The 17,528-nt window shown below is 38.4% G+C and overlaps 1 protein-coding gene across 1 annotated transcript in view; it reads left to right on the top strand.

The window, feature by feature from the left end:
• Positions 1–17,528, top strand: part of Pcdh15 (protocadherin related 15) — an 864,688-nt gene that overhangs the window by 611,526 nt on the left and 235,634 nt on the right. The window contains exons 12-13 of the mRNA XM_050142799.1: positions 5,830–5,942; positions 15,074–15,280. Coding sequence (XP_049998756.1) covers positions 5,830–5,942; positions 15,074–15,280 — 320 coding nt within the window. The remainder of the gene's footprint in view (positions 1–5,829; positions 5,943–15,073; positions 15,281–17,528) is intronic.

Genomic DNA, 17,528 nt, shown 5'->3' with positions numbered 1-17,528 from the left:
AATATAACTGCATACCTATAGGAACTGCCCAAATTTGAAAATGGATCCCTTGGGTTGCTCGCAAACACATGGAGAAGACAGAACCACCATGCAGTGCTGATGGGAGAGGTGCAGTCACCTTGAAAAACTAGCATTTTCTTTAAAAGAGAAGCATGGTCATGAATGAAAAATGGTATAAATCTCTGAGGTGTCCTTAAGAAGACTATTAATTGTATGAGTTCATCTAAATGGGTTTTTAGGGAGGTGGACCCAAGGGACAATGAGCAAATCTGGCTGCTGAAATAAGAATCTTTGACCATGGCCTGTGTGAATCACCAAAGACGTGGTGATTATGCAACAAACATATCTGACACACTTGCAACTGTGCTGCCTTAGACAGTTAGTAAAACATTTAGACTCAACATCTCCCACAAGCTTGCTTTCTGACTATTTATCCAAATAAAAGAATGTCAGTGCTCATATACTGATGTGCACAAGAATGGTAGAGAAACTGAATCTGTGATTAATGCTATTGGAATCCTTGCAAACACAAGAATAGATAAAACATGGTGTGTCAATAGAGCGGGAAAATGCCAATGGAATAAAAATAAATGACCTATAAATGCAGAAAAGAATATGAATCACAAGGTTGCTATGAAAAGAATAGATAATGCTACAAAATTAGCACATGCTGACAGAAAGTGCATAGTGGCCCAGAAAGGCATTCACCAGCCATTGTGCAATTATTAGCAGGGGCATTGCTATAATAGTGACAGTGGTACGTAGATCAACATGAAATTATACTTCTATAACATGTAAAGCGTATGGTTTGGTAATTATAGTTCTCTTACAGAAAACAAATTATGTCCAACTTTGTAAAAATTACAGAGGGCTTATCTAACTTGACATTTCCTTCACAGAGCTATGAGAGTAAAAATGGAGGCCTTTTTTGTATGTACAACAATAAGGGTTTTCAGACACATAAGTTCTGTTGACTACAAAGGATTACATTCTGAAATTCTCTCTACTACTATGTTCATAATTTATCTGGTTTGGGATAGCGCTTTCAAGTTTGCATTAAAATTTGGATAATCAAATTTTCTTCTATGTTCGAGTTTCACATAAATATGAAAATGTGTGTATGATGAATAGATGAGCATTGTATTTTTAGTTATCTTTTATAAATCATTATTTTTTTAACATGCATAGAATATTAAACTACCATAGCATTTACTTTAGATCTATTTTTAGATCTCTACATATTTGATCCATTAGTGTGTTGTAACCACTTCTACAGATCTACCTTCTACAATAGACGAATAAATCCAATGGTGCAATGCATTTGGTGAGACTATATGACCTGACAGGGAAGAGTTTGGAGTCTATAAATAGATATTCTGTGGTAGAATCCTGCTTTATTCATTTTTCAGCTATGAGAGTTGAAGACATTAATTCCCCTTAATCTCTTTTGAGTTTTCCTGTCTTCATAGTCACAATAATGACATCTTCCCCATAGGGCTGTTTGATGCTTAGATGAGGTAGAAGATTTATAAATAAAAAGATTACAGTGTTTCCCCCACAGTAAACCCAGAGTTATCATCTAATAAGTGTTTCTTTCTGGAGGCTCACCCTCTCATTTCAGATCAGCTGTGTTGCTCATTTGTTTATGTTCTCGGCTCTCCTTCCAGCACATCCCTACCTCATTCTCCACCGAAGAGATGGCTGGTGCAACCTGCAGAGCCAACTCTGAATTATACTGTACTTGGCAAAAATTTCCATGGAAATATGTAAAAATATGAGAGAATAAAATTTTCCCTTTGCTATTATTTAAGAAATGATGCACAGAGTGAAGTTGTTTTCATCTCTATATTCCCTTCCATTTCTTCTTATTATCATGAAAAGGGCTTCAGACATAGCTCTTTAATCCACAAATATCTATTACAAATGTTTATAAAATAGCTGCTTAAAAGTGTGCTACTCATCATTATTTATTATAGATTTCTCATCAACACACTTACGTCTTATTTTTTTTTCCCTTGGTAGGTATGCAAGGCAGGGTGCTGAAGCATCACATACTGTTCACCTGTTGTAAATGATATTTCTATTGAGTCATTTAAAATTTACACTGGTTTTCTTCCCATTAATTTTCCCCTAGATGGGTTTATTGGAAACAGAAGTTGACGATTGTTGAGATTCTCTACCGAACACATTGTGCTCTCTTTGGCATGGTTCCACATGACTGCTGCTTGGGTTTACTGTAGATAAATGAAGGCTTTTGTTGTCTCTGCTGAAGGCTTTTCCTAGATGATGTACAGCCTTTTCTGTGTTGTCCTCCCAGAGGCCCAAGACGAAATATCCATGGCACATAGGTCCATATACACAAACCCAGAGAAAGTATTTCCTTACTGTTCTGGAGATGAAGATCAAGGGTCCCATCTCTGACATTTGACCAAGTCCCCATCCTATAAATGCAATACATCATACTCACCTCATTTTTGTTATTAGTAGGTTTTTGTTTTTCTTTTACCAGTTTGAATAAGCTCAAAAAATAAATGTGTGTTTTCAGGTTTTTTTTTTTTTTTTTTGAGTTCCAGTATAATTTTCTTCAAATGGTGTCAACCATCCTCCTCCATAACGATTGTCTTAGTTCGGGGGTTCTATTGATGTGAAGAGACACCATGACCACAAAAACTCTTATAAAGGAAACCATTTAATTGGGGCTACTTTACAGGTTCATTGTCATTATGGTGGGAAGCATGGTGGCACATAAGCAGACATAGTGCTGGAGAAGGAGCTGAGAGTTCTATATCTTGATCTACAGGCAGCAGAAGGAGGCACTGTGTGCCATACTGGGCATAAAGAGCATGGGAGACCCCAACAACCACTCCCAAAGTGATGTACTTCCTCCACCAAAGCCACACCTACTCTGTCAAGGCCACATCTCCTAATAGTGCCACTCCCTATGGGTTAAGCATTCAAACACGTGAATCTACGGGGGTCATACCTATTATAACTATTAATAATATAATAAACTATTAATAATATAAAATAACCATTATAACATAACTAGCACAATGATCAATAAAGCACTCTTGTTTTTATTGTTATGAAATTAGGAGTTTAAAATTTAATTAAATTTGAAGTTTAAAAAATTAAAATATTTGATGTGTTTCGAGTCAGGACAGTTATTTTTTTTTAATATAATTTTTTTATTGAAAAAAAAAAGATTTCCGCCTCCTCCCCGCCTCCCATTTCCCTCCCCGTCTCCCTTTTCCCCCCTCCTCCCTCTCCCCTCCCTCTCCCCCCCCAGTCTGAGGGGCAGTCAGGGTTCCCTGCGCTGTGGAAAGTCCAAAGTCCTCCCCGCTCCATCTTGGTCTAGGAAGGTGGGCATCCAAACTGGCTAGGCTCCCACAAAGCCAGAACATGAAGTAGGATCAAAACCCAGTGGCATTGTCCTTGGCTTCTCAGCAGCCCTCATTGTCCGCCATATTCAGAGAGTCCGGTTTTATCCCATGGTTTTTCAGTCGTAGTCCAGCTGGCCTTGGTGAGCTCACAATAGATCAGCCCCACTGTCTCCGTGGGTGGGGCACCCCTCGTGGTCCTGACTTCTTTGCTCATATTTTCCCTCCTTCTGCTCCTCCTTGGGACATTGGGAGCTCAGTCCAGTGCTCCAGTGTGGGTCTCTGGTCAGGACAGTTATTATTGATGTCCAAAGTACCTGACTTTGAGGAGGGAGATCCTTCTTACTGGCTCCTGAGAAGTGGACAGCAGCATAGGAGACGTGCTAATCGTTCTTGCCACCTGTAGTGAAATAGTTCACAGTTCTTTGAAATCTGACTTGGACCCAGAGTGGAAAATGCCATGCCCTTTAAGAAACTTTTGGTACTAAGGGTTTGTATCAAATCAAATACATCGTATCAAATACATTTGATACAATGACCACCTGACTACCAAGGGTGGTCATTGTTCCCCAGCAGGTCATCGTTTCAGTGTGCACAGCCATGGAGTGAGCCTGTCTTTTCTGAGAGCTAAACTATAACATGAGACTCCGCATTTACTTCTAAGTCAAGACTTAAAATGGAAATATTTATATTTTATCTTTAATCCTACATTCATGTCTTGGTTTTGAGTGGTTTTTTTTTTCTTTCTTTGTTTGTTTGTTTGTTTTTTGATCTTTCAGTTTCAATACTGAAATTCTGAGATATCTCTATATCTAGTTTGTTTTATAATTACATAGAGCACGTATATATGCTCAAAAATAAAACATTAGTTATTGAGTCCATCTTCTATGCCAACCTGTCATTCATTGCTTTACTCTTTCTCTTTCATCATTCATTTTTACTGTTATGATTTTTCCACTTAATACACTATGCATTCCTCTTTCAGTGGACCAGTTTTCTGAGTTCAATTTTACTTATCTAAAGAGAGTTACACTGATAGTTAAATATTACACATATTGTAAACTTATATTATGTGTAGATGGATGTAAGTATATAGCATTCATTCAGAGATATATTGCCGCTTACTTAGCCAGATGAATAGTTACAGATTTTGGATGGTAATTGATTGTAACAATGGTATTCTTACGTTGTTGAGCAGAGGATACGCAGTCAGTGGCAGGGTACTGATCACAAATAAGGTCGTGGGGATCATCCTGGGTGCTGGTACAAAGAAGGCAAACATGGCTTTGGAATCGATCTACAGATCGATCAAGCCAAGTACTTCAGAAGTTTAGCAACACTCTTTGTTGTGCCACATTTGTCTAGAAATGAGAGATGAAATCGAATTGCAGCTGAATATGTGTTTGTGTTCTTAAGTCCAGAGGAAGCTCTTTATGGCTGTGACTAAAACACTGTATTTTCCTTCTGTGCCCTCTGCATAATCTCTCATAGCCCATTTCAACTCACTGCTGTCGATTTTTCCTATAAATAAATCTCTCTATAGCAGTAAGTATAATTACTTACCATAGCTGAAATCAGTAATTATAAATCTCTTGGTAGTTGGAATATTTAATCTCCCAAATTTCTACTTCCTCATTTGATTGAATGCCATATACTTACATCCAGATACACATAGATTATTGACAGTCGCTGTTGGTTACTGACATGCTTAGTTGTTAATGTGATATGATTTGACTTTTACATCTGACTACTCTGGCCTGACATTTCTTTACTTTGGGAACAAGAATATTCTAATCTACAGGGAAAGATTATATAGTTAAAATTAGAAAATATTCAGGAACAAATATATTGCAGTGCACTAAAGTGCCTGCGTTTAAGAACTATGCACCTTAAAAAAAATTTATTTAACTTGTCAGTGGTTGGCATATTAGCTAAGCACTTATCTTTCTAAAAAAAAAAGCAAAAACATAAAACAACAACAAAAAAGAACTTCCCTGCTGCAGGAGAACATGTCTACATTAGTTCCTTAGCATCTTGATATTTGGTTTAAATTGCTAGTCTTTATTTATTATGAGACATATTGAAAAACCATGCAGAGTATAATTAAGATTTATGTACCATTAAAATATAATTTTATAATCTAAAATTTGCTTTTCCTCTACTTAATGTCTCTTTTCATATGACGAGTTTCCAAATTAATTAAAGAGCTCTCTTTTAAAAAAAATAATAATTCAGAAAACTTCCAAACAAATACCTTTCCCTTCACTAACTCACAGGCTAATTAATTATATATCACATTTGCATCCACTCTCCCTAGACTGGATAATTTAGAAACTTAATTTACTAATGAAATTATAGCTGTGTTGCTCGGTTACTGAAGGAAAAAGACGGATCAGATGGGTGGGTTGCTGTTTTTTCTCAGTTCTGAACTGTGTCTCTCGTCTTGCAGGCACCCCTGAGGACTACCCCCGCTTCTTCCACATGCATCCCAGGACTGCCGAGCTCACTCTTCTGGAGGCAGTCAACAGAGACTTCCACCAGAAATTCGATTTGGTTATTAAGGTAAATTAAACTAAAACCTAATTTCCTTGTAGTTATGAAATGCTAACCAAAGGAACATACAGAGGCCACTGTAGACCTCAGTTTAAAAATAAGAATACATATGAACCATGATAACTAATTTTTTTCTATAAACATTGAAATTTTCTCATATGAATAGTATATTCAATATATTTATACAATAAATGAATTGGTCGAAGGTACATAGTTGAAAAAAACTAATTGTACTTTATCTTTTAACATTTATTTTCTTATAAAAATAACTCTTGGATATAAAAGATAAAAATTGGCAACATTTTAATATATTGGATATAAAAGATAAAAATTGGCAACATTATAATATATTTTGTCTATTATTTATCTTAATGTGATTATTTTTGGTGCTGTTACATGTATAGCGTATACTGAAGGCACTTACCCACCTGAGATTTTTACATGTACCTCACTATTTTCTTTATGTCAGGAAGATAACCCTAGACCTGAAAGAAAATTGAAAGCTAGGGTGACCTACTGCACAGTAAAATAGTATCATTTTTAAATTGAAAATTAAATAATTATTAATTAATAATAGTATGAATTATATTATATTGAAGCCACACGAGAAATGTGGCAACAGGTTAATCCTGAAACTTCAAAAGAAAGTTGAGATCTCAGATTTCAGTTCGACACTGAAGGAAGAATGAGAATTTGCTAAGTGAAAACAGATACTGGATGAGGATAACTCTAAGAGACAGGACAACAACAAACCCTGGATATTATATGATATTTATACACACAAAGACACACACATGCACATGCACGTACACATGCCCACAGCATAACTGAAACAGAAATATTGCACTGTGGCATTAGTTCAGTGGTAGAACATTTGCCAGGCAGACACGAGGCCCTGGTTTCTATCCCCAGAACCACATAAATAAATTACCTAATTGAATGAAAAATTTAAATAAAAAGGAAATGAAGGAAGAGGGTTTGCTGAGTAGGCGCTCTGGGAATGTTGGGTTTTGTCCTTTTTCGCTGGCTGGTTGCCATCACCCGCCTAGTTTCTTATTTGTGCCACTGTGTGTGGGATGTGAAGCTCAGTAGCTATTGTGAGACAGGCACATGGTTAATACTGGCCGCAAGTGAGGCTGGCTTTGGTTGTATTTAATCCAAACTTGGGCTCTGTTCACTGCACAAACTATGTAGTGTTCTTTTCTGGATTAACTGTAGGTAAGATCAACTTTAAATACCATTACACTAAATGCATTTCATTTTAGTGCATAGTACGTGATAGCTTCCTACATCACATTATACTATGTGTAGCTAATCATGTGTTTATTTAGTCATGCTTTGTCCTTGGAGAATTAATAGTGTAGATGTAGCTAAGTCTCCATCACTCTGGGTTTACCTGCTGGCAGAGAGCAGATCAAAGAAGACCTAACAACCAACCAAAAGAAAGTATTTCAATTATCTGGAGTTTCAAAGAGTTTCTGAAGATTACCCCAAGTTTAGTGTTGCTGGGTCAAGAGATTTTGACCAGTAAATTAAAGCCAAAATGTGTCTTTTAATAGAAAGGTTTAGAAGCATTGTGTAGCTGACTGCAAGCAATCAGCAACAAAACAAACAAGAAATAGAGGGAGAGCACCTTCCGGGTGGATACAGCCCCCCGGGATGTCACTCAGCAAAGGCACATGACTGTCCTCCTCTGTACAAAGGGGTCACACCCTAGGTTCTCATCTTGCACTGACCCATGCTTATCGTGGACCAGCATAGAAGTCAAGCAACATGCATCCAGTGCCTGTGTCCATCTCCCTAGACCCCATGATGCTTATTTTGTCTAAGTATTGTTTCCAAACTGCTTCATTTAAAACATGAAATCAGTTTCCTTTACTACCCACATCAGTGCAACAATCCATCAGTTACATAACAAAAAAAAATCAAATTGAAATGTGACCAAAAAATTGTTCATGTTTCAATAACACTTTATACTACTACCGAAGGTAGTTGCAGATATTACTACCACATTGCTGTGACCCAAAGGTCCCCTGATAGGACAATGAGTGAAAGAATCAATTAAAAAAATAACAATGGGCCTCATACCAGGCTGACTATCCTGGCATCCTTTGAAACACCGCCACCACACAGTTCTCCTCAGTAGTAAATATTTCATTGTCTTTACTTTTTCTTACATTAGTGTTTTGTTTTTCATTAACTATGGAAGCGTTTTGGTATTGTTGAATTTGGTCCAAATTTGTATTTGGGAAGCTGGGGAAATAAAACATGACAAGGTCTGCCTCTGGACTGATGAAGAATTCTGCCTTTAAAAGCCACACGGCCCACTAACAGCTGGCTTGTGTCACAAACCAGAGATTTCTCATCTTTATTTCTTGCTGTTTCTGCCAGTGATTTATTCTGCACGCTGACAAGAAAAAAAAAAAAAAACGTAAAGGTGAAACCTGGAAGACGATGTTGGATAATTAGAAACTTCAGCCCAGAAAATAGCCCAAACACACTGAACTGAAAAAGGAAGGGATGTTCAGTTGCAAAACACATTTCCAGCCTTTAGTTAACTGCTCTCAGCTTAGGATGCTGGAAAGTTGATGCATATTGAGAAGAAGAATCGGTCATTTGCTTTGTGCCAGAGTAATCTTACTTATGGACCATGGTCCTCAAATCAGTGTCCATAACACACTAAGCACTATCAAGAACATCCAGTTTGAATTATGTAATATCTTATCCTTCCACTGGGTTCTTCCAAAAGCAACCACAAATTTGATGTGATGTGGAAATACAAAATCATATTTCAGATGTCAGATGACTCAGTGTGTTTAACGCAGGTGCTGAGTGCTTTAACAAATCTCAGGAAATTCACTTTTATTAATATAGTATATTTAAATTAATGTTTATATGCTAGGCATCTAATACAAAGCAAAACCTTGAATTATTAAAGCAGATCAAATGAATAAATTATTAATAATTCATTCTCCCTGGGTTCCTTAAAGAATAACTGCATTTCATCTAAATCCTTTTGATTAAAAGCTTTTATTAAACTCTGATTAAGCAAGGGCCACAGTGAAACTGCTATCATAGACATTATAGTGCCTCAAGCTTCCGGTTGCCACTCAGTGGCCCACTCACACGTCCAGCAACCACAGCCTAGTTTGCTTCTCTTCCACACCACAGCCATGCCATACTATCACGTAAATATATTGCTCTCCTAAGTGTTCGCAGCCTCCATGTAGGATCTGATGCCCAGATAGAGAAAATCAAAGAGACCTAAATCCATCACGCTACTCTGGTCTTCCCCTCCTTGAACTTTCAGGCCAGAGGTCCAAGTCACAGCATAAAACAATGGCATATGCATATGGAAGATGCCCCCTAATAGACCATTTGTCTATATTATGGCAAGAGCCCTCTATATTAAATGTCTCTTCAATCTCTTAGTTTTTACAGGTGATGGATGGTAATACATTTCCTTTTAAATGTTTTTCCAGTTGTACTTTTATCATCTATAATTATGTATATTGGGGAGGGTATACATATATGTACATGTGAGTCCAGGTACCTGAAGAGGTCAGAGGTGTCAGGTTCCCCTGCAGCTTGGATATAAGCCCCCTGATGCCAGTACTAGAAATAGAGCTCAGGTCCTCATACTCTGGAAGAGCAGTATCTGTTCCTAGTCATTGAAATATCTTTTCATCCATACTAAAATATATTTTGTATCCAAATATACATTGATGCATAGTTTAGGCTATTTATGATTGCTACAAACAGTCAATTCCTTCTAAGAAAATAGAAGTTTTGATATAGGAGATGAGATGGAAATTTAACTTAATGATGTGGCATCCCTGTCTCACAACAGTGTTCATCCAGAAGAGAGAATGAGTCCGGAAATAAAAGGTAGATGAATGCAGCAGCCATCAAACATATGTTGATAAAATGCATACAGAGACAAGAGTTTACTTGGTATTCACAAGTTGACCTGCCACTCCTTGGAGAAAGAGAGAAAATTTATTCAGTCCCTTCATGGACACTTAATTTTAGTAAGTCCCTTCCACATGTACAGGTCACTTTAAGGACAAAACAGCAAGTCCAAGTCCCCCAGGGTGTTTAGAAGAAAGCCCCCTTTCAGTTGGTGTAAAAGTCCTCCACATGACCCAATGCATATGAACCACCCAACCCCCACTGCACACCCCTTGCCCCCCACTTTATATCTCACATGATGCACCGCAGATTCCTCTCCACTGCCCTCAAGAACTTCACTGTCCTGTACTCCGTTTCCCACAGGTACCACCCAAGACCATTCTTTACACCCCACATGAACTAGACAAGCCCATACTTCACTCCCCTGCATGGGCTACCCCAGCCCTCACTCCACACTGCCACCTAAACTACCCCATCCTCATGCTATTCTATTCTACGAGCCACCTTAGTCACCCACTGTCATTCTCCCGCATGAACAACCAAACACCGACTCCAGTTCGCACGTGAACTACCCCAGCTCCCATTCCACTTCCTCTTTCTGCACACAAACAGGCTCCACTCTCACTCTACTCTCTACCCATGAATCACCCCAAGCTACAGAATCCACAATCCACCTATGAACCTCCTCAGCATCCTCTGTACTGAGCCCAAGCAGGCTTTTCTCATGTTTATCCTTAGCTTTTCCATAGAAATATTAAAATGAATAGTGAAAAATGTCTAGGCGAAGAAAAGCTTTTGTTTTTCTCAGGAACAGAGAAGAGAAATAGTAATCTCTGCTGTGCATATTCCAGATCCATTTTTACATCAATATTTTTATGTTGTTGGACCTTAACATTCATATAATACCAAGTGGGATGTTTACCAACCAATTCAGAAGAGGCACTTGACGAGTATTTTCTAAAAGTTGAGGCTACTTTGAAACTGGGAATAGCCACCTCCCAGAGTTCCCCTGTGATATTAGTCTTAAGGGAAAGGCTAACTGCAGAACGACCTCAAGTTGGATATTCCCCTTTCCAAAGCTCAGGCCTTCCCAGAAGTGACTACATCTATCTTCAAATTGCTGAAAACAGCTGGCGTGCTTTGCACTGGTTTATATTTTAAAATCTAAACAAAAGGAAATGATTTTATTACTGAGAAGTGCATAAAGGCTTTGAACATTTCTTTCTCCACTGCAGTAAGTTACAAGCATATGAGCAACATGAAACAAAAGTAAAATATACTTCATTATATGGAAAATAAATCCCTCGCTGGAAAGTCTGTCGGTTTTATCATGTTGTCATAATAGAAGGTCTTCTGAGAGTATGCTTCCCATATTCTTTGTAGTGAAGATATCTTTCTTTGTCAAATGGAAATATGTTTATTCCTATGAGAAATGAGTTCTTTGGATTTATAGCCCTGTAGACAAATCAATTTTACCGTGCACACACAATTCTGTGTATTTTGTTTGTGCTATCTATTATAAATTTTGTGAGCTTTTGAAGATTTCTAGTTGCTTCACTTCCAAACTACTTGATGTGGTATCAATTTTTAGCCTAATTAATGATGCTGTATAGGGTTGAATGCTGAATAAGTTTATATGCATTCAAGACGGCTATACTTAATAAAATTACTGATTAGTTATTATTATTATGATCTTTGACCAGGTAAGCATAGCCTTGCTGTAAGCAATCTCTCCCTACAAGATGTCCAAATTTAATCCCAAATTAAAATAGGAGACATTGCTCAGGATATAAGAAATTTACATGGGGATAAAGGTAAAATGGAGTAGAAGGGAAATTTAAAATCAGGAAGAGGGGGAAGGGTAGCAATACAAAAGGAGAGGGAGGGAAGAGGATAAAGTAGCATTATGGGTAGCTTAACCCCATAAGGTAACCTTCCTTTCTAAAGTAAATGCTAAACTCATAGCTAGGACCGCCAGTCTGTGCAGGTACTGTCTTGTACTTGGGAAATAACAGTTAGCATTCAAAGAATAATAAAATTGCCATAGATCCATGATTTCTGAGGACTTTCATTTCTTTTAGTGGTGGATTTTTTTTTCTTTTGAGACAGGAGGTCATGTGGCCCAGTCTGTCCTTGAACTCTTGCTAGGTAACTGAGGATTGATCTCCTCAATGTCACACCTCCACTTCCAAAGTGCTAAAATTGCATATATTTATCAGTATACCAGCTTTGTAATTTATATTCTATAGTAAGATCTTAATAGTAAATGACAAGATAGGTGGTAAATATTTTAGCAATATTTCAGGAGTATCAAAGTGCTATCAAGAGATAAAGGAAGGAAATCTAGTGGCATATAATGTTAATTAATAAGGTCGTCAAATGAGCCAGGTGTCAAAAACTTTTGATCACTGCAATGTCTATGAGAAGAGGATTGCAGAAGAGCAAAGATCCAGAAGGTTCTAACCTAACAGCATTTTGGATGTCAGTGACCCCACACAGGGGGAGCGCTCCAGAGCACAGTATGCAGAGCTGACTGGGTCTGAGGTAATGTAGAAATCACTGAAGGGCATGGGAAATAAAAGCACAACTGGAAATAGTTCAGTGGTAGTGTGTTGGCCTACCATGGACAATCTCTTCAATCCATAGTCTACATGCGACCCAAACAAATGAAAAAAACTAGGGTGGTATAAAGATAGAACTGGTATCTGGTAAAGTCAAGTTGTCCTTATGGGAATGTTGAGTGATGGAGTGTAGAACTAGGCTGAGAAGTTTCAACAGTCCCTGGGAGACGGCAGCACGGTGGATGAAAGCGCTTACAATCTGTGTTTTGTGGTGATTGTCACTGAGACTTTCCTAAGTGAGACATGAGATGGGAGGGAAAGTGGAGAGCAGGATGGCTTCAGAAACTAGCAACAGGAAACTGCCACCACTGTGAACTACCACGTTCTTAGCTTTTACCCAGTGCAGAAGTGTGTGGTTTTATACCCGGACAGGCAAATGGCATAAGAAGAAAAATGTGGGGTCGAGCCCAAATCACTAGACGTGGGTCTGCTGTACTTCCGGTAGAACCAAAGGTATAACAGCAATCCAAAAGCATTAGTCATTATTATAACAAATCAATAGCTGCGTAATAAGCAGTAAAAAATTCCATGTGATGCTTTTCAAAGCAATGGGGAAAGTGGGAATTAAGTTGTTCTGAGGAATCTAATTGGAGTTTTAGTTTTCTTCCCATGGAATCATTTTGTTTTCCTGAAGCAAATAATACATGTTTTCCCGGCTTCACAACTCGTAGTAAAAACTAATGGCGCAGTCTGAATATGGGATATAAGCCTCTTGCATTATTATACACAATAACGAGGGCTGTCTCCCTCATTTTTCCCCACATAATATGTATGCTTTTGTTGCATGAGAGAAATAGATTATACAATTTGCAAACTGCTCTGCCGTTGTTGGTATTTCTGGACAGCACTTAAAATAACAATTAGAACAAGAAGAGCAAAGCAGCGATAAAGAAATCCTGTTCAGAATGGCCTGTGTATATAAACTGTTCCATGCCCATAGGCCCAGCAAAACATCTCTGCCTTGAAAAGACCATGATGCTAGGTGTGTGTCCTGTGTTTGAACCGTTGGTTTCCATGGTGATGGACTCTATTTTCTTGTTGTGCACTGCATCTCCATTTCTTGTTCATGATCTCCAGAAGACTTGATCTACATCGCGTAAGCTCCCAGAACTTCCTGGGCTCATCACAGTTAATTCCAGTCCCTCAAAGCACAGTGATCTCTGTTCTGATGATGCCAGCACCAACCACATCAGTGTGAAGAAGCCACAGGTTGACTGCGGGGTCACCTTCATTGAGGAGTGGAGCTCAGAACACCTTAAGCCACAGACTATTTGGGCATTCCATTGCTAAGTGATAATGGAAAGGCATAAAATAGCTGAACAAAAGAGAGAGTAACCTCAAAGTGTGAAGAAAAAATAAGTTAAAATATACAAGGAAGTTTCTCAATCCTTTATATAACATTTTGCTGCCATTTACTAGTCATCATACTTTAAAACTGCCACTCATGACATTCATGACATCTTACACGTGAGGACTAATCACATGTAGTAACAGAGCCTGGGAGTTTTCTTGGCACGAAAGTTACCAGTTCTACCTAATGCCAGTAGGGCTTATTGTTCGTCTTCTTACTTGATGGAAATGTTAAATAAGAAGAACAGAGGGAAAGTTTATTTTAGAAGCCTAGGTTTGGGATACAAGGGCAATGGGATTGCCACATGTGACCCCATCGATTGCCAGGATGGATTCTGCTGGCCTGGGGACTCAGTGTGTGTTCCTTCCTTCCCTTATCACTTCATGCCCTTCAAAAGCAGAGCAGAAATAGACCAGAAAATAATAAAATAAATGAAAAAATAAGCGCATGCATTAGTACAATTTTATTCAGGTATACTCAAGTAACGTATTTCCAATAAATAACCTTAGAAAGTATTTAACTGTGAAAAATTATGGTGGAATTTTCTCTTTCACTTGTAGTTTGTGTTTTAGGTCTTTTCCTGAATGATAAATGCCTCTTGAATCTATTAATTTATGCAAAACAATTACTGGGGACTGTGCCATGACAAAATGCATACTGCAGGTGACTTGCCAAATTTCGTACAGTTCTGGCCTCTGGAGTCTGAGGGCAAGGCTCTGGCACGTTCATTTTGGCAAAAGTGCATCCTCTCATCTTTGGCACTCTTGTGTGGTGGCAGAAATCCAGGGTTCTTCTAGTTCTTCTAGGGCCTTTGCACAGTTCTTTGTTTTCAGGTATGGTTCTTCCTGTTCGGCCCTGGCTGTCCTAGAACTCTTATTCTCCTGCATTGTCAAGCAGTGCTAAGATGAAAGGCCAGCCTCCTCAGGGCCACTGTGACCTCTTTATTAAGGACAGTAATCTCACTGATAGAGGCTGTATATTTATCAAGGAATTCTCTCCAAAGCCCAACCCTTTACTACCTTTTGGATTAGTATTTAATACACTAATATACCACTTTGTTCTGAAATGAATCCTGGATTTGAAAAAGGCAATTAAACAATACAGGCTCTCTACTTCTATTTCTCATTTATGTTTTCTGACACTGCTTAGAGCAGTTTGTCTCATGGCAAGGACCCTGGGGTATAGAGAGCCCCTGCCTATAACACGAAAGGTGTCACTCAAAAGAACATCACAACTATTTTTTCTTTAACTTTCAGGCTGAGCAGGACAATGGCCACCCACTTCCCGCCTTTGCTAGTCTACACATCGAAATACTGGATGAAAACAATCAGAGCCCATATTTCACAATGCCCAGCTATCAAGGGTACATCCTGGAATCTGCACCAGTGGGCGCCACCATTTCTGAGAGCGTAAACCTAACCACTCCTCTGAGAATTGTAGCTCTGGACAAAGACATAGAAGACGTAAGTTCTATCAATACCTTCGTAGTGTTTATTGATATCCTCTCCTTTATGTATATTCATAGGAAAAAGTACAAAATAATAGCTACACAAACCACAAAGCAGAGAATAAACAAAGTTGGTGTAGCGCATCTTAGTGCTGCTGTAGTTTAATTGCATATCAGAGGTATTTTTCAAAGTGTGTTTTGTTTAAATGGTGTTCTTCACTGTAGCTGTTCTGCATATGAAAGTCAACAAATGGTTCACTTGGTGCTTGCTAAATCACCAGGGTGAGATTTTGTGTTAATATAAATTGAAAGTTGTGTGATATAGTTTGTGATAGAGAAAAATAATGGCATTATTAAGTGACTATAAAATCACAAGAGCAGGATTAAGGAGGGAGTTGCTTCCTAGCAGGTGCAAAGACCTCAGCTCAGATCCTGAACACCCACATAAAGAAAATCTAGCCAGTAAGTGAGCTCCAGACCAATGAAAGACCACTAACAATAAGGTGTGGGGGAAATGCCAGATTTTCACCATTGGCCTCCATGTGTGGATGCACACCCACCCACGGGCATGTGTCCATGCATTCCACAATACACAGATGCAGGTGTCTTTCCACATCACACACGTACCATATGTACATACACACACATATATGTATCACAAACACAAATAAATAAGTAAATAAATAAACAAAAGATAAAACAAAAAGTGAAAAATGTGACTCAATCATTTAAAACTAAAACCATTCCTGAAAGCAGCCCAGAGTAGCATCTTGGGATTCCCTTCTATTGTGAAGGCAGGCTATTAAGGAATACATCTTGGGTAACATTGACACATGTGTACTTCAGTTAGTAGCTGGTGAGGCTTCTGTTCCTCCAGGTCCCATCTGACTGACTTCTGCTCATGTTGTATTGACCTTGTTGGTATGAGTGGAAAATAGTCCAGCTGGGCAAAATTAAGGTAACTTATCCCAATGGCCAGAGATATTTTATATGAAGACTGGATAGAAAATCCATGTGAGTCAATCCAGAGTCCTCTAGGAAATCATGGAGCGAGAGGCAGAGTGAGGAAGCTTGACATCACTTTTTATAACAGAAATGAATGTGGTATCTTGGTAGCCAATCGGCTAATATAACACTATCAAGGAAAACAAGCTACCAGAGGAAGGGGGGACACAGCAGAGTCATGAGGAGTCATTGGATCCCACAGCTGTCCTGTTTTTCTAAAATCCACTTTGAACTCTTCATCCTCTGCTTCCACCCCATGAGCCCTGGGATGACAGGCCTGCGCCACAACACCTGGCTTTAATTTTAAAAAAATGACAAATAAAAGTGTCCCATTTGACTAAATAGACAGCACTGCTCTAGAACATTCTTAAATTGTTCATCACATAGAGGTCCATCACTTTTATCTGTTCTCTTCTGTTCTTTGTCTTGATGCTTGCCTTTGCTGATTCTTGTCTGACTCTTTTGTCCTTCTTCCTTTCTTTTACTCTTAATCTTGAATCACATTTTTAGCCACAGTTCTCTCAAGTTCTTCATCTCTGCTTGGAAACAAGGTAAATGCCCCTTCTGTAAAACTCTGTATTTCATAAAGGGACATTGAATGACTTCAAAAACTCAACACTTGACTTTATGACACTTCTAAGGATGTATACATGATTTTTAAATTAAACTTTTAGATTAGAATACACACTAGATTCCTTTGTGCTTGAAATAAGTTGAGATGTGTGTTGCTCTGTAAAAGAATACCCAATCTCACACACATAGCACTTCTTGTAACTTGAACACTTGCCCATCTTCAATTTCTGAAACTTCCTGCTGACCTGAACAGTTACTGACACTTCTCATAATTGCCAAACTATGCCTTAGCTAAATGATTTTGCTTCAGTTTCATGGTCTGAGGGGGTCTCATCTTTTTATATAAAATGATTTTGGCCGGCTAACATTTTTTTAGTGTTCATAATTGACCTCTGGAGATTCCTCATTCAAAAAATCTTTTTCTTTCATAGTCTACGCTGAGGTTGGTTCTTTGATGTATTTTTCTAACACACTTTAGATTTTGCAGTCTCGGTCTTTCCCCTTCACTGAGCTTAAATCTCCTCATGGTAGATCTCAGACCATGATAACTTGTTTGTTATTCATACCACTTCCCACCCCTCGATAGATTTTGATGACTCTCCAGTGTACTGATAAACTCAGACATGGTTGAAGGAAGGAGGACATCAAGCATGTGCTTCAGATAGCTCAAAGATACTGAGTTAGTC

The sequence above is a fragment of the Alexandromys fortis genome, unplaced genomic scaffold, assembly GCF_014885135.2.
Source record: "Alexandromys fortis isolate MF-2015 unplaced genomic scaffold, M_Fortis_MF-2015_v1.1 scaffold_9, whole genome shotgun sequence".
Lineage (NCBI taxonomy): Eukaryota > Metazoa > Chordata > Mammalia > Rodentia > Cricetidae > Alexandromys > Alexandromys fortis.
This window is presented reverse-complemented; position numbering and strand designations above follow the sequence as displayed.